Source organism: Melanerpes formicivorus, unplaced genomic scaffold, assembly GCF_026170545.1.
Source record: "Melanerpes formicivorus ecotype bairdi unplaced genomic scaffold, bMelFor1.0.p_v2 SCAF_7, whole genome shotgun sequence".
Lineage (NCBI taxonomy): Eukaryota > Metazoa > Chordata > Aves > Piciformes > Picidae > Melanerpes > Melanerpes formicivorus.
The window spans coordinates 2,161,170-2,187,958 of record NW_027142359.1 but is presented as its reverse complement, the minus strand read 5'-3'; the positions used below and the strand labels follow the sequence as shown (position 1 = coordinate 2,187,958).

The following is a 26,789-nucleotide window of genomic DNA, read 5'->3' as shown; positions in this document are numbered from 1 at the left end:
ACCTGCCTGCATCCTGCCAGACAAACCTGGTGGCCTTCTATGACAAGGTCGGACATGGATAGATGAAGGCTGAGTAACTGACATCATTCAGCTGGACCTGAACAAAGCCTTCGACACTGTCCTGCACCACATCCTGGTCTCCAGGCTGGTGCAGTGAGGGTTCCATGGATGGATCATTCAGTGGATACAGAACTGGCCTGATGGACACACCCAAAGGGTGTCTGTCAATGGGTCCATGGCCAAGTGGAGGCCAGGGACAAGTGGAGTCCCTAAGGGATCAGTACTGGGACCAGGCTTGTTTAACATCTTTGTGGGTGACATGGACAGTGGCACTGAGGCACCCTCAGCAGGTTTGCTGATGACACCAAGCTGTGTGGTGCAGCTGACATGATAGAAGGAAGGGATCCATCTGGAGGGACCTTGACAGGCTGGAGAGGTGAACCTGTGACAACCTCATGAGGCTCAACAAGACTGAGTGCAAGGTCCTGCATCTGGGGCAGTCCCAGGCATCAATATAGGCTGGGCAGGGACTGGCTTGAGAGCAGCCCTGAAGAAAAGGACTTGAGGGTGCTGGTGGATGAGAAGCTCAACATGAGCCAGCAGTGTGCACTTGCAGCCCAGAAAGCCAACCAGATCCTGGGCTGCATCAAGAGAAGCATAGCCAGCAGGTCGAGGGAGGTGATTCTTCCCCTCTACTCTGCTCTGCTGAGACCCCACCTGGAGCACTGTGTCCAGTTCTGGAGCCCCTAGTACAGAAAGGATCTGAAGGTGTCTGAAAGGCCACAAGGATGATCAGAGGGCTGGACCTCCTCTGCTATGAGGACAGACTGAGGGAGTTGGGGCTGTTCAGTGTGAAAAAGGCTCCAAGGAGACCTTGTTGTGGCATTCCAGTATCTGAAGGAGGCTACAAGAAAGCTGGGGAGGGACTTTTTAGGGTGTCAGGGAGTGATAGGACTGGGAGCAATGGAACAAATCTAGAAATGGGTAGATTCAGATTGGATGTTAGGAAGAAGTTCTTCCCCATGAGGGTGGTGAGACACTGGCACAGGTTGCCCAGGGAGGTGGTGGAAGCCTCATCCCTGGAGGTTTTTAAGGCCAAGCTGGATGTGGCTGTGAGCAACCTGATGTAGTGCGAGGCATCCCTGCCCATGGCAGGAGGGTAGGAACTAGGTGATCCTTGAACTCCCTTCTAACAATTCTATGTGTTCCTGTGTGATCTGCTCTAGGTGATCCTGCTGTGGCGGGGGGGTTGGACTGGATGATCTTTCAAGGTCCCTTCCAACCCCTAACATCCTGTGATTCTTATGGAGAAAAAGATGATTTGGGCCACTACAGAAAGCAGAGCAAGTATGAGAGGCAAGATTCCCATTTTTTTTTCATAACCAGAAGGATTTCAAACCATAGTTTGAGGATTAAATGTGTTCACAGAGTCATTCTGAACCATGCTCCTCTTGGAGTTTATTTAAAACAAAACAAACAAACAAAAGGCCTTTCCAAGGAATATTTTGTTCAGAACCTGATTTTATTTACAAAATTCAAGTTTTTTTCCCATGTCACAGTAAGAAGCAGCACCACATTTAAATCATGAGTAAGATATGGAAGTCTGAATGATAGCACCTATATTCCAAGGCATTTTGATTTTTCACCCCAGGGCTCCAGAAAATGCCCACAACAGGATGCCTGAGCCTATGGAATTGGGGATAGCAAGTTACTGACACTCATTTTACATGCAGCTCTGGAAGGCAGCAAAGGGACATCACCCAGCTTGGCAAAACAGCCAGCTGGTGGCCCAGCTGCAGCAGAAGTGGCTCATCTCTCCTGTGAGGACAGACTGAGGGAGTTGGGGCTGTTCAGTCTGCAGAAGAGAAGGCTCTGAGAAGACTTAATTGTGGCCTTCCAGTATCTGAAGGGGGCTACAAGAAAGCTGGGGAGGGACTTTTTAGGGTGTCAGGGAGTGATAGGACTGGGGGGAATGGAGCAAAACTAGAAATGGGTAGATTCAGATTGGATGTTAGGAAGAAGTTCTTCCCCATGAGGGTGGTGAGACACTGGAACAGGTTGCCCAGGGAGGTGGTGGAAGATTTTAAGGCCAGGCTGGATATGGCTCTGGGCAACCTGCTGTAGTGTGAGGTGTCCCTGCCCATGGCAGGGGGTTGGAACTAGATGATCCTTGAGGTCCCTTCCAACCCTAACAATTCTATGATCTAGGGTTAACTAGAGTGTGCAGTTATCCACCAGGAATCTTCTCCCTTAGTCCCATTACCCTGAGTTCCCAGTATTTCCCATCAGCACAGAGCTGCTCCTTCTGTTAGGCAGTGAAGATTCACATCAGGGATCAGGGATGCAGCTAAACCGAGGTGTGAGGAAACAGGTGAGTCATCAAGGATGGGTCTGGAGCAGGAAAATAGTCAGCATAGGAGAAGAAACTTCTCTTGCAGTGAGCCCAGGTGGAACTCTATCAAGTCCGACTTACAGCCCCACTTTTATCATGAGCAGCTCTTGTCTTAGCAGCCCTGCTCACGGAGTGGTGCCAAGTGATCCACCGCTGTCACCACTCACACTGCAGGAGGGGCTCCTGGTCCCACGGAGACACAGGCACATGAAATTCTTCCCCAGGAGCAAGCAGGACACCTTACTTTTTCTGGCTCTGCACAAAGGCAGGCACAGGGAGTGTGCCAGCCCTGACTTGTGCCCGGGTTTCAGGCCGGTGCCTGAGGCAGAAGATGAGAGCCCGCACGGTGCGGCGGTAGGGCACGCTCACCAGGCGTGAGCAGCCCTGGAACGCCTCTTGCTCCAGAGCTTCGGCCAGGGGGTGATCCACCTGAGAACAGCCAAACACAGAAGTGGAGCTTTGCATTTAATAATGCAGTGGGTTGAAATTCTGCCCTCCCCCCCCCCACCCCAAGATACAGTTCAGTCAGGAAGCAAAGGAAGCTGCATTTACAAGCAAAACTACAATCTAGAAATGAAATGCAACAAATAGGTACAAAAGAGACAATATTTACAGAGCTGTACAATTTATAAGCAACACAAGAACACCCCTGGACAGAACCAGGGGGCTGCTAACAGCTTCCTCACTCCCTGCTCCCTTCCCTCCCACTGTACACCTGACAAAAGAGCGAGCTTGGAGTTGCTGTTAGTTACTTAACCACAACAAGAATGCAAAACCAGCAGAAGCACAAGTTACTATCTGCCAGAGGACAAAACCAGGAGGCTGAGGGAGCTGGGGCTGTTTAGCCTGGAGAAGAGGTTCAGGGGAGACCTGAAGCCATGGTTTAGTTAGTCATGAGGTGCTGGGTGACAGGTTGGACTTGATGATCTCTGAGGTCTTTTCCAACCTCATTGATTCCATGATTTTTTCTATGATGTAATGCTGTCTACAACTACCTGAAGGGAGGTTGTAGCCAGGAAGGGGTTGATTCTGTCTCCTCTCCCAGGCAACCAGCACCAGAACAAGAGGACACAGTCTCAAGCTGCACCAGGGGAAGTTTAGGCTCAAGGTGAGGAGAAAGTTCTTCACAGAGTTGTTAGCCATTAGAATATGCTGCCCATGGAGGTGGTGGAGTCACCATCCCTGGAGGTGTTCAAGAGGGGATGGGACGTGGCACTTGGTGCCATGGTTTAGTCGTCATGAGGTGTTGAGTGACAGGTTGGACTTGATGACCTTTGAGGTCTCTTGCAACCTTATTGATTCTATGTTTCTATGATATTTTGTACATATTAATTGTATTTCATTGTAGATTGTAGTTTTGCTTGTAAATACAGCTTTCATTTGCTTCCAACTGGGCTGGTCTGGCAATGAAATGTTGGTGGGGGGGGAATTTTCAACCCCCCACAGGTAAGCATGTGTCCAATGGGATTATTGAGAACTCAGCAGTATTTTCCTTTTTATGTCCAATAGTAATTTATTTACATTCTTACTACTTTCTGTTCAAGATCTGTGGAAAATTTTCCAGGCACAGCCTAAAACTACCACAAATAAGGAGACCCAACTGATTGGAGCTTGGTGCTTCTCAGTGTTTTCTTCATTAATCAGCTGAGATTCAAGGAAAATTACTTGAAGCGTGACAGGAAGAGCGATTTAATTCCAGCCTGGCAATTAAAGACCGAGGCAGCGTGGTCAGTAGCAGGGAACACATCCACATCTCCAGCTGGGTAGCAGGACTTTGCCATCACAACAGGAAGCTTAATCTGCAGCTAGCTTTGAGTCTCAAGCTCAGCTGAAATTAGAAGCTGCCTTGCACTATCTCCATAAAGCAGCTCGCTTTTGATCTCGCTGATAGAAGGTACTTTGGATGCTCTTCTCCTCTTGATTCCATAAGCCAAATGCTTGGCAGCTCTGCCCAGTGCTATAAAGGGAAATGTGGGCTCTCCCCGTGTAGAAGGAGGGGTAATTAAGAATGCAGAAAGGGATTTGCTAAATGTTAATTGTGTAGTTATTGCTTCCACGTGTGCCAAGCCCTGTCATTTAACACAGCTTAAGAAAAACTCCCCTCCCCATCAAGAAATGGCTTTCGTTTCACTGCTGCACTTTGTGGTGGGGAATCTCCCATGCTTTGCATGCAGCAGATTCCACTGTGCCAAGCAGCATCCCTCCTCTGCTGGGCAGCTCTAGAAGCTCTTTGGATCTGTTCAGCCCCACCTTCCCTTCTCCTTTTTCTCAGCTTCTCAGGTGCCCCTGCTCCCCATTTGGTGGACCTCTTTGGCTCCCTTGCCTGTGCATGCTGTTCATCTGCTGCTGTAAGCTTCACTTGCACACACAGGGACAGGCTGCAAGCCAGAAGGGTGGTTTGCCTTGCTGTGATCCCAGGTGAATCCTGGTCAGAGGCAATTCTGCTTTAGCAAACACTACTCATTTTAGGGGATATGGCAGGTACAAACTGACCCCCCACAAGCACAGGGTCCTGACAGACCTAGAACAGGAAGCTGAGGCTTGCTAGAAGCTGATAAAGATCAGCTTCTTGTCTCTGGTGCCCCTGTGTCTAGAGCTCTTTTGTTTGCTCCAAGGTCTCAGCCCCCCAATTAATGAAGCAGCCAAACCTGCAAGGATTTAAATGAGTTCTGCTAGAGAGGAGGAGCTCTCTCCACACAGAAGCAGCCTTTGCAGTGGGAACTTCTCCCCCTTGCAATGAGATTTCCTGCCCCCTACCTTGGTGAGTATATCTGGGTACCAGTGGGGAGATTTTCCTTTCCTGAGTGAGTGTGTGCACATTTTGGTCCATGTCTCCAAACAGTTCCATTAGTTGTGCAAGAGCTGACAGCTAAAATGGTAATTTCACCATGCTAGAAGGAGAGCAGACTTAAGTGTAATGAATTCAGAGCTTTCAGTGGCTGTTGCTGTCTGTTTCATGAGTGCCTCGGTGGCAGGGGGGTACCACAGCCTGTCCTGTAAGTGCAGGTTTTATTACCAGTCTTTATCAGCAGTCAGAGGTGTGCTTTCCAAGAACCAAGCTTGACCCAGCAGCAGGCAAAGGTGAACTCCTGACTTCCCAAGGCATTCCCACAGCCATCCATTCTCAAGTCCAGATGGAATCATAGAATGGTCCAGGCCAGAAGGGGAACTCCAAAGGTCATCCAGTCCAACCCCTCCACAGTCAGCAGGGACATCCCCAACTAGATCAGGCTGCCCAGGGCCTCATTGAGCCTTACCTTGAATATCTCCAGGGATGGGGCCTCAACCACCTCCCTGGGCAAGCTGTTGCAGTGTTCCACCACCCTCATAGTTAAGATATGCAATCTAAATCTGCCCTTCTCTAGTATAAGCCATTCCCCTTGTCCTGTCACTGCAGGCCTCTATAAACAGTCTCTCTCCATCCTTCCTCTAGGCCCCCTTCAGGTACTGGAAGGCTGCTGTCAGGTCTCCCCAGAGCTTCCTGGACTGGAAGCTGGAGAGGTTGTTCTCATACCTAGCAAGCACAAAGCTTTGAAACTCTTGAGTGCTTATCACTTGCCATTTTAAGGATGAGTAAATTAAAAAGGATAATTATTATGGCATTTCATAGCCCAAACAAACTAGTCATTAAGCCTTACAGAAAAGCCCTCTTCATTTACTTAAAGATACCTGAGGGATCTGATATTTAGCACCACTTTCTAGACTGTCAACCTCTTTGCAATAGAACTTGAATTTACAAATGTTTAATTACTTGAAATATAAACCACCCAAAAAGGTCCCAGTGTTGCTTTCATAGCTGTTAAGTAGTAGGAACAACTTTACTGACTCTCTCCTCCTCTTGTAAAGCCCAGCTGCAGCAAATTCACAACTAACTGCTGTTGCTGGGTTGTGCAAATGAGAGCAAACACACCTCACAATTAGCATGTTTGCTTGGTTAATAGAATCAGAATGGTTTGGGTTGGCAGGGACCTTAAAGATCATTTAGCTCAAACCCCACTGCCATGAGCAGGGATACCTCCCCCTGGCCCTGGTTGCTCAAGGCCTCACCCAACCTGGTTCTGAATACTTCCAGGGAAAGGGCATCCACAACCTCCCTGGGCAACCTCTTCCAGTGTCTTCCCACCCTCACTGTAAATAATTTCTTCCTCATCTCCAGTCTAAATCTGCCCTCTTCCAACTCAAAGCCACTGTCCCTTGTCCTGTCACTACAAGTCCAAGTAAAAAGACCCTCCCCAGCTTTCTAAGAGCAGCCTTCCAATGCCTGAAGGGGGCTACAATGTCTCCCCCGAGCCCTCTTTTTTCCAGGCTGAACAACCCCAACTCTCTCAGCCTGTCCCCTGAGGTTCTCCAGCCTTCTGATCATCTTTGTGGCCACCTCTGGATCTGCTGCAACAGTTCCATATCCTCCTCGTCACAGGGGCACAAATGATAACAACAGACCCAAGAATTCCCTTGCTGGAAAATGAAGCTCTTTGTAAATGACCAGCTCCACACTAGCTATGGCTGAGAAAGGTTTAACTTCACAAAATCACAGAATGTTGGGGGTTGGAAAGGACCTCAAAAGATCATCCAGTCCAACCTCCCTGCCAGAGCAGGATCACCTAGAGCAGATCACACAGGAACACATCCAGGCAGGTTCTGAGTACCTCCAGAGAGGAAAACTCTACAACCTCCCTGGGCAGCCTGTTCCAGTGTTGTCACCCTCACAGTGAAATAATTCTTCCTCCTGTTTCCATGGAATTTCCTATGCCTCAGCATCCATCCACTGCCCCCTGTGCTGTCACTGAGCATCACCCAGCAGAGCCTGGCTCCATCCTCTTGGCACTCACCCTCCACATCTTTGTAAACATGAATGAGGTCACCCCTCAGGCTCCTCTAAGGTGAAGAGCCCTCAGCTCCCTCATTCTGTCCTCATAAGATGTAGCCTGGCTTAAAGGTTTTAACTTTAGTTGGTGAAAGGTTTAGTTTTACAGGAAAGAGGTCTCTGAGCCAAAGACAAATGGGAGCTGAAGGCTACCTCTAGATCCAGGGCTTCACAAAGCAGCTTCCGCGCGTTCCTCCGGAAAGCCTCGGTCTTGGGATTGCTTCTGACCTCTATTGAGGGCCTGTTGGAATGGTCTCTGATGAAGGTTCTCCACTCTGTGTAGATGTCTCTGGCGAGGTTAGCCACGTCGGGATCCGAGTGCTTGCGCATCTTGTTCACGGTGTGACCTGAAAAACAGCAACAGCTCCTTCAGGGCCGGCAGCAGGGGGCCGGCAGGAGCGGACTGGTGCTACAGCAGCCACATGTTGCTACTGCAGCAAACCCCCACCCCCAGTGCTGACACACAGGGAAACAGAAAATTACTAGGAATTAAGCCTGCACTTCTCACTCCCTGCCTTCTGCAGTGGATTTTGCCTCAGCAATTAGCAAGGAATTGATCTGTGCATGTGAAAATTACCTTCCTGAGCCACCACGGTGTGGGAGGGCACTTAGGTATCAGGACTATGCTCATCTCCTACAGAGAGGCTAGATCTGCTGAAAGCTTCTAAGACTGGCCAGCAGAGTGCTGATTTTCAACTGAAAAGCCCTGTTGCTAGTGGCTATAGCACCTTAACAGGCACAGATCCAGGCAGAGTGGGTGGAAAGTAGCTCTGGAGAAAAAGAGTTGGAGGTGTTGGTTGATGAGAAGCTCCCCATGAGCCAGCAGTGCCCTCATGCAGCCCAGAAGTCAGCTCTGTGCTGGGCTGCAGCAAGAGGAGTGTGGCCAGCAGGGCAAGAGAGGAGATTCTGCCCCTTAACTCTGCTCTGCTGAGACCCCACCCCCAGTACTGCCTCCAGCTCTGGTGTCCCCAGCAGAATAAGGACACAGAGCTGTTGGAGAGAGTCCAGAGGAGGCCACAAAGATGAGCCAAGGGCTGGAGCACCTCTGTTATGAGGATAGGCTGAGGGAGCTGGGGTTCAGCATGGAGAAGAGAAAGGAGACCTTAGAGCTGCCTTCCAATATCTGAAGGGATCCTACAGGAAGGCTACAGAGGAACTGATCATAAGGGTGTCTAGAGACAGGACAAGGGGGAATGGTTTGAAGCTGAGGCAGAGCAGGGTTAGACTGGATCTTAGGAAGAAGTTCTTCAGTAGGAGGATGGTGAGACTCTGGAATAGGCTGCCCAGGGAGGTTGGGGATGCCGCCTCCCTGGGGGTGTTGAAGGCCAGGTTGGATGAGGCCTTGAGCAGCTGAGTCTAGTTGAGAGGTGTCCCTGCCCATGGTGGGGAGGTTGGAGGAGATGATCTCTGAGGTCCCTTCCAACCTGAGCCGTTCTATGAACACACAAACATCACACAGTGACTCCAATCAGAATCCTTCCAGTCTGTGGAGCAGAAGAGTCTTTTCTCTGAAAGGAGACAAAGGAGCCCTTCTGGCCGTGGGGATTTCTCTGACCACTAGCGCTGATGGCCAGGAGGTGTCACTGTTAGGCTTCGGTGGCTCTTGCAGCCCGGCCGTCTTCAGGCAGGCACTGCGAAAAGACTCTGAAAAGCCTGAGTAAGCTGAGCATGGCAAAGCAAACGTTTCCTGAGCACGGGGAAAGGGGCAGATCGCATCTCCCTTATCTCTGGCAAAGGGGGCTCTTCAAATAGAGGCCCAGCTGTGCTGACGACAAAGACCAGCACGACTGTCCTCTACGCCAGGATGCCCAGCACGGGCAGCAGAGGCAGGGACCATGAGGTCTCATTATGCCTCTCCCAAGTCCTAGGGAAGAGGCAGGCATCAGGCTGCATCATCTGCATGGAGCTGCCCATCGGCTGGGGGCTTTTCAGTGCGAGGATGCAGCGAGCACTTCTGGGCCAATCTGAAGAGAATTTCTTGCATGTTGAGAGGATTCAGCCAGGTCAAGTAAATGAGTCCTGGCAAGGCAGGAGTAAGACAAGCAGATGCCTGAGAAGAACTCTGCAACAATCTGACCACAGAAAAGGTGATGCAGGATTTGGTAATAAGCAGCAAGCTGGGAGGAATTAGAAGCTGGCTGACTTTTTCAGTGCCAGCTCTGAAAGCTGCAGGCTGGGGAGTAACAACTTCTTATTGGCAGCTACACTTCCTTCTTAAAAAGCCTGCAAGCTAGTCTCTTGTGTACTGACAAGCCAAGCAGACACAAGACAGCCTGACAGTCACAGTCTAAAGCTGACAACACATACCTATTTTTGTTGAGAGTAACACTTCCTTGGAAGGTATTTTCTTCTTCAGCTCCTCCAGAGCTTCAATCAGACGCTCTTTCTCTTGCCCAGGAAGCTCAAGCATAGACTTCCATCGTTTTATGTCTTCCACAACCACAACTCTCTGAAAAAAGAGAGAAAAGCCATTAGGAATGTGGAATATCCTGCTATAAAAAAGGCCACTGGCTTCAGCTCAGCTAATGGAGCGGTTATCAACACATGAATTATTGAGTATGGCATGAACCAGAGCATGATACATGATGGGTACTTGCTTCAGATTTGAGCCTCCTGCAAATTAGGACTGAAGTCACCAGAAAACAAAGCCAGATGCTTCAGCTTGGTCTGCCAAATTTTGGGCATGTAACAGCAAGCGTCTGCTAGAGGCATTCTGAATGTAAGGAGTGCACTGTTTAGATGTCTCTTAGTAGGCAAAGGGAGTTACAGGGAGGCAGCTCAGAAACCTGGTAGAATCTGAATCCTGCTCAGATTGGCTTTCAACTTCAAATAGTGCCAGCAGGGAGTGAAATCACAGACTCACAGAATGCTAGAGGTTGGAAGGGACCTCTAGAGATCATCGAACCCACCCCCCCTGCCAAAAGCAAGTGATGCATTAAGGAACACACAAGCAAACTCGAGTACGCTGGACATCAGCAGTGCTTCTCACCCTCCTTTTGCCACAGCCCTTGAAGGAACTGACTGCAAGCTTCTTATTTTGGGAGAGAGGCATCTTACAGAGATTCAGCAGTGGTCAGACAGCTGGGGTGCTTTATGGCACTATTCTCTTACATTTTGCCTTGTGTTAATAAGCTCTTTGGCACAGCAAATGTTTTCCTGTTGCTTTTATACAAACAGGTGGCAAAGAGGGACTTAGCTTTTGGGCAGGTCTTGCACAGGCCCACTGTACAACCCAAGTGAAGGGCTCTCCTTATGGGAGTCAGCTGGCAACATTGAAACTGGTGGTGTCCCTTGGCTATGCTCCAGTTCTGTCCACACCAAACAAGCAGGCAGGAGACAAGTTCTAAATTACCTTGATTTAGGGAAACAAATTTGAGTGCAGCAGAACCTCTGCACCTTTCTAGTATTTCCCTGCCCTGTTCTCTTGTAAGGATGCTGCCTCAACACCGAGAAGATCTCGATAAAGAACTGGAACTAGAGATGGGTTAGAAAGCCTGCCTTCCGCTGGCATTAGTGCCCACCTCCGTGCAGAGGCAGGAAGGCAGCCTGGCAAAGGCCCAAACCTCCTTCTCTCCGGGGCACCTCAGGGTCAGCCTGGCTCCTCCCGGGGTGCTCCAGCCACGCTTACACACAGCCTCCGACGAGCAGCGTGGCCCTGCCCCAGTGCCAGGCCGGAAAGCCTCACCTCCTGCCCTCGAAGGCAGCGGTTCTGTGGTTACTCCCGGTACCGTCCGGCGCCGTGAAGACCACCCTACTCAGGCCCGGACGAGCCCTGCTACCCCTCCCACTCCCCCTCGGTACCGGTCACCTGCCTTGAGGGATTCGAGGGTGGCCTGCCGGTAGGCGCGGGGAGCCGGCCCGGCCCGACGGGGGCTCTCCGGACAGCGCGGCCGACGCACCACGAACCGATCCATTCCGCCGCACTGCCGCCCGCCTTCCGCCTTCTCTCCCAGAAGCTCCGCTCCTTCCGCCGGTAGTTCCCGCCGCAGAGGAGCCCCCGACGAGTGGCTGAGGCAGTGCCACGGAGCTGACTACGTCTCCCAGCATGCTTCGCGCGGAGGCGGCGGTGGTAAATCTCGCGAGATTGCCGCAACGCTGTTGTCTGCGGGGCCTGCGGGAGGAGGAGCAGGAAGATGGCGGCGCGGCGGGGTAGCCTTCTCTGCCTGCCTATCGCCCTGGCGCTCTTGGTGAGCGGCGGCAGCAGCAGCCCTCAGGCAGCTGGGTCGTTGCCTGCCGCCTCGTCCGAAGCCTTTGACTCCGTGTTGGGTAACACGGCGTCGTGTCACCGCGCCTGCCAGCTGACCTACTCCCTACACACCTACCCCAAGGTACGGGCGGATCCTGCCTCACGGCTCCGCCGCCGCCGCTCGGTGGGCCAGCCCCTTCCCGGGCTCGGCCGCTCTCCCCGTCTCCTTTCCCCGGGAGCTGTGCTGCGGTGCTGACGGGCAGCACGGATCCGGCCTCCCCGGCGCGGCTGTCGCCTCGCCTGTCGCTTGCCCCTCTCCCCCGCCGCCCCTTGTTCCGTGCTTCAGAGCGCGGCAGAAGGCCGGGTTTCCTCGGGCAGCAGCAGCCCTTTCCGGGCGGGCCCCCCTGCGTGTTTTCTCAAGCAGTGCTGGGCCGGTCTTTAAGTAGGCATAAACATACAGGGAGCTGATGTTCGCCGTGCTCGGGTGCAGGGAGCAGCCCGCTGCTGTTCTTCCGTGGCAGGTCTCAGCTGGCTTAGATTTCCATCTCCACAAAGCAGCGAACGCAGTGACTTCTGCGGACAGATACTTCGGTTTGAAAACAGACGATGAGGTTGTAGCTTGCCAAAGAAACGCTGCTTTCAAAGGGTAGCTCTGTTAGTGCAGGGTACCTCTGTGGATTTGGAGGATCTGCTGCCTGTTTTGTTGTTGTTGTTCTTCCTGCTCATAAAGAGGCAGCTGTGATCTGGGCTCTTGCATGTTTTGAGGTGCTAAAGCAGTGCTGTGTTCATGACAGGCCAGAGATCCCGAGCCAGGGTGCCAGTGTGATGCTTGGGTGTTGAAAGGTGAAGTGTAAACGGTGATAAATGAGTAGCTTATCAGAGCCTTCAGCCTGTATTTTGATTTGTTTGCACGGAATTTTCTTAACCTAATGATAAAATGTCTGATGGGAATCTCATTTCATACTCCAGATCTTGCTGTTGGTTCAAGCTGTTGTCCAGGTTTGAACTGCTGGCTTGTATTTGGAAAATCTGGCACCAAAAATCTCCTCTTTCCTGGTGATTGTGCTTTATTATCAGCTGCAGCTATGGAGCAGGTTGAACTCTAAATGATGGGAGCAGCCTTCACACAAGGACAGCAGCCAGGTGGAAATAGTGACACTGTTAAGTAACAGAGCTTTGTCTGCCTTTATGTGGTGCTTAAGTTGGAACACTGCCTTATCAGGAAAGGCTGAAAGACCTGGGGCTGTTTAGTCTGGAGGGAAGACTGAGAGGGGATCTAATCACTGGCTATAAATATCTGCGGGCTGGGTGTCAGGCAGGGACAGTCTCTGCTCACCTGTGCCCTGTGAAAGGACAAGGGGCAATGGATGTAAACTACAGCACAGGAAGCTCTACCTCAACATGAGGAAGAATTTTACTGTAAGGGTCCCAGAGCACTGGAACAGGCTGCCCAGAGAGGCTGTGGAGTCTCCTTCTCTGTGGATTTTCAAGGACCTGACCTGTGTTAGATTCTATAGTTCTATTCTGGAAGGGGGGTTGGACTGGAAGACCTCCAGAGGTCCCTTCCAACCCCTAACATCCTCTGATCCTGTGACTCCAGCTGATGCAGGTAGCCCCACAGAGAGAAGCAGCTGGGAGTTGTGTGGAATAGAAGCAAGCTTAATGTCTGCATTTAGGGCATTTTTGGGTGCCTGCTTGGGATGACAGGAGAAAACTGTCATGGGCAGGTGTTGCTGCCCATAGCAGGGGTGTTGGAACTAGATGATCCTTGAGGTCCCTTCCAACCCTAACAATTCTGTGATTCTATTAAACCCAAGAAATAGGACTAAACATTATCCCAGTGCATTCCCATTCTAGTTTGGTACAATGTTTTTGGTTTTGTTACCAGACTTGTTGAAAGAAGGCTGATATCTCTGAGAACTTTACTGTGCTTTGGAATTGTGTGAGTGTTGATGGAGCTGTCAGATAAGAGACTCATCTCCTCCTTTGAGTTTAGTCTGTTTGTCACAAAAGGGAATTGGTTGAGTTGTCGCTGGAAAGTAAAGCAAGCTTCACTGAGGCTCCCATGGAAGACTGCCATAAAAATATATCTGCTAAAGGCAATCCTGTCTGGATATCAAATTACAGAGCATGTTTTCTGCAGCACCATAATCATCTAAGCCACGTTGTCGGAGGGAAGCTTTAACTTAAATTCACAGTTTTCTACATTTAGACTTGTAAAGATGTGAACTTGTGGTGAGAGGCAATCACAGGATCTTAGGGTTTGGAAGGGACCTCTGGAGGTCTTTGAGTCCAACCACCCTGCCCGAGCAGGACCATAGAATCCAGCACAGGTCACACAGGGGCACCTCCAGACAGAGCTTGAAGGTCTCCAGAGAAGGAGACTCCACAACCTCCCTCTCTGTGGGGAGCCTGTTCCAGTGCTCTGTGATAATGGCCACTTAATTTACAGTAGCTTATGCAGCAAGGTGTGGTGTGTTTAGTTTTTGTTAGATTAGTTCAGAGTCCATTTGCCAGCTGTACAGCAGCTGGCTGCAGTTGATTTGTGTGGTGAAGTGATTAGTGGGTTTGATGGGCCTGACTGATGCTAGGGTGTTAGCAGCAGCCGGAGCTCCTAGGTAAGAGAGGCTGGCTGTAGTTGTGCGAGATGGGCAGCACCCTATGTGGAAAGTGGACATACATCCATCCCTTTGGTACTGTGGGCAGAAGAAATGCTGGGTGTATCATACTGGGTGTATCATAGAGTCCTGGAATAGCTCAGGTTGGAAGGGACCTCAGAGATCACCTTCTCCAACCCCCCCACCATGGGCAGGGACACCTCTCAACTAGACTCAGCTGCTCAAGGCCTCATCCAACCTGGCCTTCAACACCCCCACAAAGGAAGCATCCCCAACCTGCCTGGGCAGCCTATTCCAGAGTCTCACCACCCTCCTAATGAAGAATTTCTTCTTAAGCTCCAGTCTAACTCTGCTCTGCCTCATCTTCAAACCATTCCCCCTTGTCCTGTCTCTAGACACCCTTATGGAAAGTCCCTCTCCTGCCTTCCTGTAGAATCCCTTCAGCTATTGGAATCAGGTGTAGATCTTCAGTGTTTTGCATCATGTTAATAACTGCACTTTTCCCCTTCAGCTCAATGTAATAAAAAATGTGTGTTTGTGGGACTGGTTTGGCCAGTAAGCAGCTAACCAGGATGCTGGTACAGTGCATCAAAAGATAATCTCATTGTTACAGCTGCTGTGGTTCTGATCAGATATATTGTAATGCACTGCCAAAATGACTCCTTTTTTCCTTCCCCCTCCCCCCGCCCCTTCCTGTCTCATTGGGTTTTAGTGTTTTAAGTTTTGAGCTGGAAGAATTCTTTGTAGGGTTGAACATCAGTAGATCTTTCACAACAGCAGCTCCTATTATTCAATCCAATGCCTTTATAGGAAATACAGAGCAGCTTTGCTTGACAGTTGTAGTACTGGAGGTAGAAAAGCAGGTCTGCCCCAGTGAAGAATGAGGAGCTCTGCTTGAAATAAATCCATTGGTGTGTTTGGTTTTATTTTGGATCATCTTTAGTGTCATCTTTAGCTGGCTTCTGACCTTGGAGATCCTCAAGGTCAGGCTTCTGATTTTGCAGATATTCAAGGTCAGGCTTGACAGAGCTCTGGGCAACCTGATCTAGTGGAGGATGTCCCTGCTGACTGCAGGAGGCTTGGACTACATAAGCTTTAGAGGTCCCTTCCAACCCAGCCCATTCTATGGTTCTAGCTCTAGTAGAGGGGTGGAGGATGATGCTCTGGTGGATGGCTTTGTGTAGTACTTGCATAAAAGGGGAAAAAACCCCAGCAACCCAAACCCCCCAAAAAACCACAACCAAACCAAAGGAAAAAAAACCAACCACCAAAAGCCTTTGGTTCCTCACAGTGTATTGTGGGATGGAGGGGTGCCAGCCTTCTCTTGTGCCTCCCCAGGAAGAGGAGCTGTATGCGTGCCAGAGGGGCTGCAGACTCTTCTCCATTTGTCAGTTTGTGGACGATGGCATTGACCTGAATCGGACCAAGCTGGAATGCGACTCTGGTAAGGGCTTCAGGACTCCTTCCACAGCCTGTAACACAGAGGCATGACTCAGGGAAGAGCAGGAACATCTGAGAGGGTGGTATTAAGCTGGTGGGATTGCTTCAGTTGCTTTCTGGTTTTGTTTAATAGCTTCCTAAAGTTTTATGTACAGCGTATTAAAAAAGCTTGGGTGATGGTTGGTTGGTGTCTCTGGGTTTCTCCTTCTCTGATCCTCACTGTTGCTATTCTCCTGAGCTTCTGAAGTATCATCAATCTCTGTAAATAAATAGGGAATGCTTCATTGTACTGCAGTCTGTCATAGGAAACACAAAATGGCTGGGAAAAAATCCAGTCAGATTCACAGCTTTCCTGTAATAATTCCATGTGGCAATCGGTCCCATTTACAATTCCTGACAAACTGCCATGTAGAAGGGAATTCTTCAGACAGAATAAGAACACATCTTAATGTGCAGTCTGCCTTGTAACTTGTGGCCTCCTGAGGTTTACCTGCAGCTAAACTCTTGGGAATGAGGTACATGTTTTGCTTGAAGTAGGTCATTAAATCCTGGTGACTAATTCTCTCAGATTATCTGGGTTAGAGCAGAAGTGTCACAGTGAAGATGAGCTCTGTGCACCATAGGCCAGTTAATACTGGGGCTGGAATCGTATAAAGCTTTCATCTCATGTTGGGGCAGCTGATTCAGGTAGCTGCTCTCTGTATTTTCGCTACAATTAAGCACCAAGCCAGCACTCAAAGGAGGCTTTCATCCTCTCAGTAGCTCATAAAAACAAGAAGGCTAGTGGCTAGCTTAGAGAGCTGAGGGAAGGCTGGCAAGTAGAGAGCCTGACATGCAAAGATGCTGCTGTGACACAAAACTGCACTAAATGCTCCAAGAATGGGCTAATGCTGGAGTCTGTCATACACTGTGTGTTACTGTGGGTACAGCATGTCAGTCTAGTTGTCAAACCAGGCAGGAAAGAGTGCCATAAAAAGGGTAATGAAGCGCTAGAGCACATGTAGAGGTAATTGAACAGTTGCTTACTTTCTGTTCTAACCCTCCTTCCTGAGACTGTTGTCTTTTGCTGGCTTATGTTCTGTAATCTGTTAGACTGCTTGGTGCCCTGACTAAGTATTCTGTGCTTGGCAAGATGCATCTTGGCTGATCTGCTCAGTTCTGTCTTCTGATGCTTCTTTATGCCTACAAACATTAGTTTGGTGGCAGTTATACCACAGAGTTCAGGTGCTGTGAGCTCAATACTCAAATGTTTAGCTGCTGATGCCCTGCTTCATGCCAGCTCTGTGGCCTTTATGGTGATGGAAAGCTGGGAGAGCTGCTGTCCTCTGTGCTGCTAGTCAGTTTGGTTCTTCAGCTCAGGTGGAGCTGCAGTATTGTCCACCTCACCTCTGGAGTTTTGAGGAGGAGCTGTGCCCATGTACTGTCTGACTTCTCCATGGGCAGAATAATCTACATTTTTCTCTCTGAATAACTTAGATTTCCTGGTCTTTAGGATCTTTAGAGAACAAGTCATGGAAGCTGTCTGTAAAACTGACTGGATTTCATTTTTTATTAAAAAAAAGATCATGAATACTTTCAGTGAAGTTTCTGTGCTCTTCACACCAGTAGGAAAATGCTCCTTTGGTTTTCCTGTGATGCTGTGACCTCAGAGAGGTTTAATGCTTTAATGGCCCTTCTTTTGGGGATTCCATCTCTGTTCTCTGAGGTAAAAAGGAATGTTTTACCTGATATGGAGAAGGGAAACTAAAGTGGTAGTGAACAGGTGACTGAAAACTCGTATCCCTGAGTCTGGCCAGATTGGTTGCTCTGGTTGCATCCAGTTTTCAGCCACCTCCTCTGTCTGAGCTCTGATTCCTTAACCTTCCTTAGTCCTCAGAGTAAGCTCTGCCCTTGGAGCGCTTGCTGTGTCTTCCCCTGCAAAAAGGGATTGCCAGTCCTTTGGCTGCTGCTTTGTTTCTATTCCAGCTTCTACTGAAAATGTTTTCTTAACTGAAATGCAGAATTTATCTTCTCATTTGGGGAACTTCTCCCTTGCAGCCTGTACTGAAGCATACTCCCAATCTGATGAACAATATGCTTGCCATCTTGGATGCCAGAACCAGTTGCCATTTGCCGAGTTAAGGCAGGAGCAAGTAAGTAGCTGACATGTTTTTCAAATACCACCCACTTGTTTTCTGTTCAGCATGTCTTCTCTCTTCTTACATTTCTTCAAATGGAAAATGGATCTTCCTTCCCAAGGACTGAAATCGGGGCATGGGGTGAGGGGTGAGCAAGAACATGTCTTCCGTCCTTTTCACCTAAATCAAATGGAAAACCTGCGGTTGTTGTGCTTGCAGTTAATGTCCCTGATGCCAAGAATTCATCTCCTTTTTCCTCTGACACTGGTGAGATCATTCTGGAGTGACATGATGGATTCGGCTCAGAGCTTCATAACATCCTCGTGGACTTTCTACCTTCAGGCAGATGATGGCAAAATTGTCATATTCCAGGTGCCTGCTCTTTTTCATTGGTGTTGTGGCTGCTAAATGGTTAACTCTTCCAGTCACAAAAGAGACTTTAAGCAGTCAAAAGTGTTTCACTTTTGCTAGTGCTTCACTGCCTTCAGGACTGGGGGAGGTGGTAGATCAAACTTGAGAAAGTGGTGCATGCCTTAAGGTTAACTTCACAGAATCACAGAATGTTAGGGATTGGAAGGGACCTGGAAAGATCATCCAGTCCAACCCCCCTGCCAGAGCAGGAGCACCTAGAACAGGTCACACAGGAACACATCCAGGTGGGTTTTGAATATCTCCAGAGAGGGAGACTTCACAACCCCCCTGGGCAGACTGTTCCATCACAGTTTCCTCCTGTTTCCATGGAACTTCCTATGCCTCAACTTCCCACCCATTGCCCCTTGTCCTGTCACTGGGCATCACCTGGCTCCATCTTCTGAGTACTAACCCTTTATATCTTTATAAACATGAATGAGGTCACCCCTCAGTCTCCTCCTCTCCAAGCTAAGGAGCCCTCAGCTCCCTCAGTCTCTCCTCACAACAAAGATGTTCCACTCCCTTATTGTTTGTTGGGACTTTGTGCTGGATTCTTTCAAGCAGTTCCCTGAGGTCCTTCTTGAACTGAGGAGCCCAGAACTGGACACAGCATTCCAGATTCAGCCTCACCAGGGCAGAGTAGAGAGGGTGGAGAACCTCTCAACCTACTAACCACAGCCTTTCTAATATACCCCAGAATAAATTCCATATTAGCTCTGAAAAAGTGGAAATTATTGAGGTGAGTGGAAGTTTGCAGGCAGCATCTCCTAACTCCTGCTTTTGTTCTAGTCAAAGCCAGAAGTACAGTACGTTCCACAGCTCGAGCAGGAAGCTGCAGATTCAAGAGGATCCTTGTCACTGGGTAAAACAGCCTGTAAGTTGTTCTTTGTGCTTTGGAAGAGCAAATGCAAAAGTGCAAGGGAAAATAAAGCAAGCGGTTGCAGGTGGCATGTGAAAGCAGGTTTTTAGCAAGCTGATATATAATTGTTTGCTGTGCAGGCTGTACAGCAAAGTCTGTGGTACAAACCAGGCTCTGCTGGGAATGCAAGCTAGAGCCATTGAAAATCTTCCTCTTAGCCTCTCTGTGTTGACAAACTGTGTGGTGTTTGGGTCTTCTCTTGTGGTGCTTTCCTGACTGCTCTTTTCTGCTGTTGTATTTCAGCAGACCTGCACCCAGGGAGTTCCCAGCCCTACAGAGGCCTCTTTGAAGAGCGAGAAACCGAAGGCTTTTTCAAGTGTCTTTCCATGTATGTATGCTCTAGCCTGGCAGTACCTGCTGAGGAGAATGAGAGTCACACAATCATACATTGATAGGGGTGGGAAGGGGCCTCAGCTAGGGAGGTTTCCTGTGTGGTGTGATGCTTCACAGGACCGGCTGGTACACTTCTTTTGGTGGATTCATGTTTACAGAAGCACAGAATGTTAGGGGTTGGAAGGGACCTCCAGAGACCATCCAGTCCAACCCCCCTGCCAGAGCAGGATGACCAGGGCAGGTCACACAGGAAACACATCCAGGCAGGTTTTGAATGTCTCCAGAGAAGGAGACTCTACAACATCTCTGGGCAGCCTGCATCAGGGCTCTGGCACCCTCATAGGGAAAAAGTTTTCCCTTCTGTTCCTGTGGAACCTTCTCTGCTCCAGCTTGCACCCATTGCCCCTTGTCCTGTCACTGGACATCACCGAGCAGACACTGCCCTGCACGTCTTTGTAAACGTGAATGAGGTCACCCCTCAGGCTCCTCTGCTCCAAGCTAAAGAGCCCCAGCTCCCTCAGCCTTTCCTCAGCAGGCAGATGTTCCACTGCCTTCAGCATCTTTGTGGCTCTGACCTGGACTCTATCAAGCACTTCCCTGAGGTCCTTCCTGAACTGAGGGGCCCAGAACTGGACACAGCATTCTGCATAATGCCCCTTGCTGTGCTGTAAGATCTCAAGGTGCTACAAATCTGTTAGATTGAAACTCGGCCTCATCCAACTTGGCCTTCAACACCAGCCTCCCTGGGTAGCCTATTCCAGTGTCCCACCACCCTTGTACTGAAAAACTTAGAACCATAGAATCAATAAGGTTGGAAAGGACCTCAAAGGTCATCAAGTCCAACCTGTCACCCAAGACCTCATGACTACTAAACCATGGCTCCAAGTGCCATGTCCCGTCCCCTCTTGAACACCTCCAGGGATGGTGACTCCACCACCTCCCTGGGCAGCACATTTCAACAGCTAACAACTCTATCTGTGAAGAACTTTCTCCTCACCTTGAGCCTAAACCTCCCCTGGTGCAGTTTGAGACTGTGTCCTTTTCTTCCTAAGATCTGGTCTAACCCTGCACTCCCTCAGCTTAAAACCATTCCCCCTTGCCCTGTCTCTAGATACTCTCCTGAAAGCTCCCTCTGAAGCCTTCCTGTAGGATCCCTTCAGCTGTTGGAAGGCAGCTCTAAAGTGCCCTCAGAGACCCTCTTCTCTAGTGTGAACAAGCCCAGCTCCTTCAGCCTATCCTCATAGCAAAGGTGCTCCAGCCCTTGGATCATCTTTGTGGCCCTCCTCTGGGCTCATTTATGCTGGGGATACCAGAACTGGAGGCAGTATTGGAGGTGGGGTCTCAGCAGAGCAGAGTAGAGAGGAGTTCTTTCCCTCACTCTGATTACTTTCTCCTTTAAAAGTTTACACCTGAAGGATCAGCAAACTGCAGCCCAAATACAAGACAGAAAAATCTGTGTTGATAAGTGAATGGGAGTATGTTGATGGCAAAAAACCAGAATCCAGAAAGTCTTTGGTGTCTTTCAAGTCAGATACTAATGAGGTCTTCTAGTACCCAGGAGTGTGAAGGGGCCTGTGCAGCTGGAAGAGCTGGAGACTGGTGAATCAGCAGGAAATGCACTGCAAATGGAGCTGAAATTTTTAGACCATTGTCTAGTACTCAGTATATGAAATTCAGTAACATTCTCTTCCTTTCAGAAATTCCAGTTGGATATTAACCACCACACTGGTGCTGTCAGTGTTGGTGCTGCTCTGGATCTGCTGCGCCACTGTAGCCACAGCTGTGGAGCAGTATGTTCCCTCGGAGGTAAGGCTGCTTTCTGACTCAGGCTATCTTGTGTTCATTACTTTCCTGCTCTGCTGCAGCTGTCTAGAGAGTAAGAGACATTTTGGAAGCAGGTTCATCTAGAAAGCGGGGGTTTATTTTGTGGGTGTGGCTATCAAGCCAGTTTTATTTAAATAATGATTTTGGAGATAGGCAACTTCCTTATTCCTGTGGGCAGTTGGTGCTTCGAGCCTTCCTCAGCCTAGATATGATACCTCTTGGTTGGTAGTGCTCTGCTCTTGACATCCATCAGATTACTCTGAACAAATGCAGGCTGCTTCTAATTTATCTGGGGATAAACCCTTAGTGGGAGTGGGATGGGGGAGGTGGAACCCACTATAGGTTTGATCCAGGTGAATCAGTAATGAAAAGTGCACAGAAGACCCTGATCAGAGGAGGACTGGCTGAACTGACATCTCCACTCATTGCCCAGAGAGGTCCCTGCACTTCTGGCACAGGCAAAGCTCTCAGAGTATCTGCACAGTACAAGCACTCTACCTGCTGGAGTTCTGGGGGATTTAATGCACTTCTTTTGACTCAACTCTAGTGCCAGCCATGAATTTCAGAGGTTACAGAAAGCCTGAGTTAGCTTGTGCTGAAGGGCTGCAGCCATCAGGAGTGCAGCCATGGAATGAGTTGCATTTCATTCACGGTATGGAGAGTCTCTGTCTCACTGTAAATTGTTTGAATGTTTCAGAAGCTGAGCATCTATGGAGATTTGGAATACATGAATGAACAAAAACTGAACAGATATCCCTCCTCTGCACTTGTGGTGGTTAGATGCAAGAATGAAGAGCACGAAGAAGTAGGACCTCTTCCTGCAAAAGTCAATCTGGCTCAATCTGCAATTTAAGAAACAGGTCTTCTGTGGATCCAATAAACTAACTCTAATAGAGCTAGCAGCTCTTGATTGTTTGTGGTGGCTCTTCAGATGAGAAGCTTAGCAGCCAGTCCTTCAATGCCAATCAAGCTGCAGAATCAACAGATGTCATGGGATTTTGTTTTCAACCAGTAGTGAAGATTCAGACCTCTCGAATTTCTCTTTGTTTCCAGACGTAATCCCTTCTCACTGGTGTTTGCTCTGTGTCTCTTTGCTTACCAGAGCTGTAAGCATGCTTTCCATACTTCTGCCAGGACACTTCCAGACCGATTTGTGTGTTCTAGGATGTGATGTGTACATTCAGAGTTAGCTTTGTAAAGGTAGATGAAATGTTAAGTAGGCAGGAGCTGTCTCTTTAGTGTTGCACTTTCTGTTGTAGTTAAAAGAGTATCAAATTCTCTCTTGATGATTACTTTTTTGGTACTTGTTAACGTCCATGCACAAACAAAACAACAACAAAAAGAAAGAGAAATATATATTATTATTTTTTTTTCCCTACAGTGTGGCAATATCCAAGGTGGGAAAAGCTTTTGTGAGGTACTGCAGGCTAGAGCTCAGTTTGTGAGAGATGGAAACTAAGTTAAAGCTTCTGGACATATCCCTTCACACAAGGAGCATAACATGGTCAGTTCTTCTGTCAACCTTTTTGAGCCTTTACATCTTAACTTGCTTGTAAAGTTAGCACCTGTGTTCCCTGAAGAAATTCTGCTTTCTGTTCCTGATTAACTTGCACTAGTCTTGTAACTTCATTTTACAGAAACAAGTTGATTCCTGAGAAATGAGAACAGACAAATAAAGTTGACTGTATAGAAAAATGTTGGCTGCAGAGCTTTTTCCCTGTGGTTCTTCATTGCCCACAGCAGGCTCCGGTTGAAAGCCTGCCTGTGGCATTCCTCTCCTTGGCAGCGTGACTTGGGTTTGCTGCACGATTCACTTCACCACAACAATGTCCTCATATTTCTGTGTCCAGTTCTGGTGCCCCCACTGTCAGAGGGACATAGATCTGTTGGAACAAGACCAGAGGAGGCCACAAAGATGATACAGGGGCTGGAATGCCTCTGCTATGAGGATAGGCTGAGGGAGTGGGGGTTGCTCAGCCTGGAGAAGAGAAGACTCCAGGGGGACCTTAGAGCTGCCTTCCAGTACCTGAAGGGATCCTACAGGAAGGCTGCAGAGGGACTTTTTACAAGAGTGTCCAAGGGGAAATGGATTTAAATTGAATGAGAATAGGTTTAGATTGGATTTTTAGGAAGAAATTCTTCACTACAAGGGTGGCAAGACTGGAATGGATTGTCCAGAGAGGTTGTGGATGCCCCCTCCTTGGAGATGTTCAAGGCCAGGTTGGAATGGGCCTTGAGTAACCTGGGCTAGTTGAGAGGTGTCTCTGGGGCCCATGGCAGGGCGGTTGGATTAGATCATCTCTAAGGTCTGTTCCAGCCTAGGCCTTTCTATGGCTGTGATTCTATGTCTCTAATGCTTCTTTTGCAGCTCTCTCCTTGGAGGAGATGGCTACGTGCTGGTTCCCATTGCACTGACAAAGCGGGGATGTGTGTGGTTTGTTTTGGGGCTCTCTGTAAGTGTTTGAAAGCTGGCTGAGGTGCATGATCTCCAACTCCTCATGTTGATTACATGGTTTAAAACAAACCCCAACATCCCTTAAGGCTTTGAATTCTAGTGAGAGCTGCAGAGGTTCTGGAGGGTGCAGTGTGGTGGTCCCTCTCTTAAAACTGGTTCATACTAGTTCAGTGGTCATTCCTCACTGGGTTGTAAGCTGGTGGTTGTATAACTACAGCTGATGGAGCTTTGCAGGGGCCACCAAGCAGGAATGTGCCTGCAGAGTAAGCTTGCAGTGCTGCTGAGAACTGAAGCCTGGAGGCACTGGAGTGGGTTTTCTGCCAAGGAGTTGAGTGTGAAGAGATGTTGGTTTAAGCAGGCTGCTTCTGTTGCAGAAGTTGCCATTTGAAGTTTTAAATTGGTGGTACCTCTTCATGCTAGTTTCTTCAGTGGGACAACATCAAATCCCAGCAATTTGGGTGCCAGCAGCCATTGGAAAGTAGATTGTTGTGTGTAGGTGGCATTACTGGAAAGGGCTCAGGCATGCCTGTTGTGGGGATTGCTGGTGTGGTGTATTTGAAGCTTTGTATCTGGAGTGGGAAATCCCTCTGTCTGCAGGAGTGATTCAGTCAGGATGTGCTCAGGTGGTGCAAACCTCAGCATGTGGCACTGTTTGGATGTTGGGTGCCAGGGTTCCCCTTGGAGCAGCATCGGGTGGCATTTGTGCAGCAGATAGTTACATGTGCTTGTAACTAAGGGGTTGGTTCAGTGGGCATTGCCTGACCCCTCAGCACTAGTGGCTGGGATTGTCTTTCCAAAAGAGAAATCAGCAATCCCAGGTTTTCTGAGTGAATTGCTGGCAGGGAAATGTTTTCAGTTCTGTTGTAAATGTTGTTTTCTTCGCTGCTGTGTGTAACTGCAGAGGCAGTGTTACAGCTTCCTGAAAACAAGGCTGCTTGCCTGTTCCAAGTGTGTAGAGCACAACCTCTGTCAGCTTGGAGATTTCATTTCACTGAACTTTCTCTTCCAAAATGTTTGTCTTTCTTGCCTATGTTCCTGGCTCTTGCGTTCAACAGCTTCTGCTTTCGTTTGGTGTGGTGTTTGCGCACAAAGAAAGGTGGAAACTCAGAGAATGGCTCAGGTCGGAAGGGACCTCAGACATAGCTGCTCCAACCTCCCCACCATGGGCAGGGATACCTCTCAGCTAGATTCAGCTGTTCAAGGCCTCATACAACCTGGCCTTCAACTCCCCCAGGGAGGAGGTATACACAACCTCCCTGGGCAGCCTATTCCAGAGTCTCACCACCCTCCTACTGAAGAACTTCTTCCTAAGATCCAGTCTAACCCTCAGCTTGTCCTGTCTCTAGACACCCTTATGGAATGCCCCTCTGCAGCCTTCCTATAGGAACCCTTCAGGTATTGGAAAGCAGCTCTAAGGTCCCCCTGGAGTGTTTTCCAGGCTGAGCAACCCCAGCTCCCTCAGCCTACCCTCACAACAGAGGTGCTCCAGCCCTTGACTCATCTTTGTGGCCTCCTCTGGACTCTCTCCAACTCTGTCCTTCTTATGAAGAAAAGACAAAGCAGGGAAAACTCAACACAGGTTTTTCCCTCTCTTGTTTGCCTTTTAATGACGTTTCAGTTAAGTGATCTGTGCAGTGAAGCCAGGATTCGGGAATGCTCTGTGCCTGTGGCAGTCTGTCACTTGGCACTACTGTTTCCAGAGAGGCCCAGAGTCTGGGGAAATTAAGTGGTGTACTTGGGAGCTCCTGTCAAAGTATCTTCCCTCAGTAAAAGCAGATCCTGGCTGGGCTGCAGTAATTGAACTGTTTATCAGGCTTTTGGATCTAAATGGGCTCTTTAAGCAGTCTTGGCATTTGGCTTTGCAAAGCAGCTTGTCCTGCTCAGTTCTGGTTAAATGTTTGCCTGCCCAACATCTTCATTTTTCAGAGGCTGCATTTTGGGTTTGAGCTCTGCCCAAGGCCACTGTTTAAATGAAGAGCCTTAAATTACTGAAGCTGCAGGAGGGAAGCGTTTTCCAGTCTCTTTAGGCATGCCTTCAACTGAGTTTGTGTCAGATTTCAAATGGAAGCATCTTGACACAAATGAAGCAACCTTCTCAAGGGTGTGCAGCTCATTGCTGGCACCAACAGCCAGGGCACATTTAGGAGGATGGGTGCGTGGGTGATCTTTTTCTTTCTTTTTTGTTTGGTTTTTCCTTTTTTTTTATTCTTTTTTTTTTTTTCCTTCCCAGGTGCTTGAATTAACAGTAGCCTCCTGTCAGACTGGATGTCTTGATCTATGTTCACTCTTCAGCTTCTCTGATCTCTGGCTGTTGCTTTTACCCCAGGGGGATCTTGCTTGTGTTTGTTGCCTCATGCTCATCAACTCTTTGGTTTTATTTTCCCATTCTCTTTTTACTTTCTTTTTTCTGAACTATGTTTGATGTGGGGTAACTGCTCTAAAAACCAGCTGCCTGGATAATCTTGGTGTAGGACATAGGTGGTGATAGATGTCAGGTCTTAACGGGTGTTTGCCTCCCAGAGTGGGTTTGCTCCGTGTTTTAAACATTTCCATCCTCGATTGTTCTGTTGGGGTATGCACAGCTGGCCTGCTTGACCTGGCTCTTGGCAGACTCACAGTCACCTAATAAGCTTCTTGAAGGCTCAAAATAGTCCTCCTGTATCCATTCTGATTAGGAACTAAAACTTCCTCTTTAAAGAGAAACAGATCCAGAAGTTAAGATGGGCAGGTTTTAACCCTTAGTCTGTCCTGCTTCTGTATTGTAGCAACTGCCCAGACTTGCAGACTGTTTGCTACCTGTTCCCATCCCTCCCTAGAGCAGGAGAGCTCTCTAGCACCAAATTGAACCTAGCACCTATGAGAAGCTTCTGCTTGGGTCAAATTGGTGTGGCTGTAACAAAGAAGGAGCTCCTGTCCTTGATTCTGGGTAGTGTGTGAACAGGTGAGTGCAGAGTTGGCAGAAGCTCCTGTCAGGAGGTGTCTGTTAACTCAATGTAATGGGGAATGAGTTGGGGGTGTGGGGATGGAGAGGGAAGCAGCTGTTGTTCCTCCAGGTCAGGCACTATTTGGTGCTTTGAATCAGTTTGAGGCAGCTGTCTCAGGGCCAGCTTCTCTGAAGCCCTGGTAAGTTTTGGTAGTGCTTTGGGGGAAGAACTGTGATCTGTAAGGTGGTAACGGTTTGGAAGCTCTTCAGTAGGAGGGTGTTGAGACTCTGGAATAGGCTGCCCAGG

At 48.9% G+C, this 26,789-nt stretch overlaps 2 protein-coding genes across 3 annotated transcripts; one reads left to right on the top strand and one right to left on the bottom strand.

Moving 5' to 3' along the window:
* Positions 1–1,388: 1,388 nt before the first annotated feature.
* On the bottom strand, positions 1,389–11,274 carry TCEANC2 (transcription elongation factor A N-terminal and central domain containing 2). The gene is made up of 4 exons (XM_068140649.1): positions 11,069–11,274; positions 9,564–9,705; positions 7,410–7,603; positions 1,389–2,821 (listed from the first exon to the last, which is right to left on the bottom strand). Exons 1-4 carry the CDS (start codon positions 11,168–11,170, stop codon positions 2,633–2,635), a joined length of 627 nt encoding a protein of 208 aa, XP_067996750.1. The 5' UTR covers positions 11,171–11,274; the 3' UTR covers positions 1,389–2,632.
* A 94-nt stretch (positions 11,275–11,368) lies between these two features.
* On the top strand, positions 11,369–22,810 carry TMEM59 (transmembrane protein 59). 2 transcript variants are annotated; one of them, XM_068140648.1, is made up of 8 exons: positions 11,369–11,584; positions 15,399–15,504; positions 17,538–17,632; positions 17,837–17,989; positions 18,818–18,902; positions 19,194–19,275; positions 20,978–21,086; positions 21,802–22,810. In XM_068140648.1, exons 1-8 carry the CDS (start codon positions 11,390–11,392, stop codon positions 21,955–21,957), a joined length of 981 nt encoding a protein of 326 aa, XP_067996749.1. In that variant the 5' UTR covers positions 11,369–11,389; the 3' UTR covers positions 21,958–22,810. The 2 variants fall into 2 exon arrangements, with proteins under 2 accessions (XP_067996749.1, XP_067996748.1); XM_068140647.1 differs by having other exon boundaries at positions 19,191–19,275.
* The last annotated feature ends 3,979 nt before the right edge of the window (positions 22,811–26,789 follow it).

What these genes read in the sequence shown, in the direction of transcription:
- TCEANC2 (XM_068140649.1), bottom strand. Translation starts at nt 11,170, where the DNA reads ATGGATCGGTTCGTGGTGCGTCGGCCGCGCTGTCCGGAGAGCCCCCGT. An exon ending in GTTACTCTCAACAAAAATAG is followed by an intron (nt 7,604 to 9,563) that starts GTATGTGTTGTC and finishes GCTGTTTTTCAG; the next exon opens with GTCACACCGTGAACAAGATG. An exon ending in GTGAAGCCCTGGATCTAGAG is followed by an intron (nt 2,822 to 7,409) that starts GTAGCCTTCAGC and finishes GGCTGTTCTCAG; the next exon opens with GTGGATCACCCCCTGGCCGA.
- TMEM59 (XM_068140647.1), top strand. Translation starts at nt 11,390, where the DNA reads ATGGCGGCGCGGCGGGGTAGCCTTCTCTGCCTGCCTATCGCCCTGGCG. An exon ending in GCAAAATTGTCATATTCCAG is followed by an intron (nt 17,990 to 18,817) that starts GTGCCTGCTCTT and finishes CTTTTGTTCTAG; the next exon opens with TCAAAGCCAGAAGTACAGTA. An exon ending in AGCAGTATGTTCCCTCGGAG is followed by an intron (nt 21,087 to 21,801) that starts GTAAGGCTGCTT and finishes TGAATGTTTCAG; the next exon opens with AAGCTGAGCATCTATGGAGA.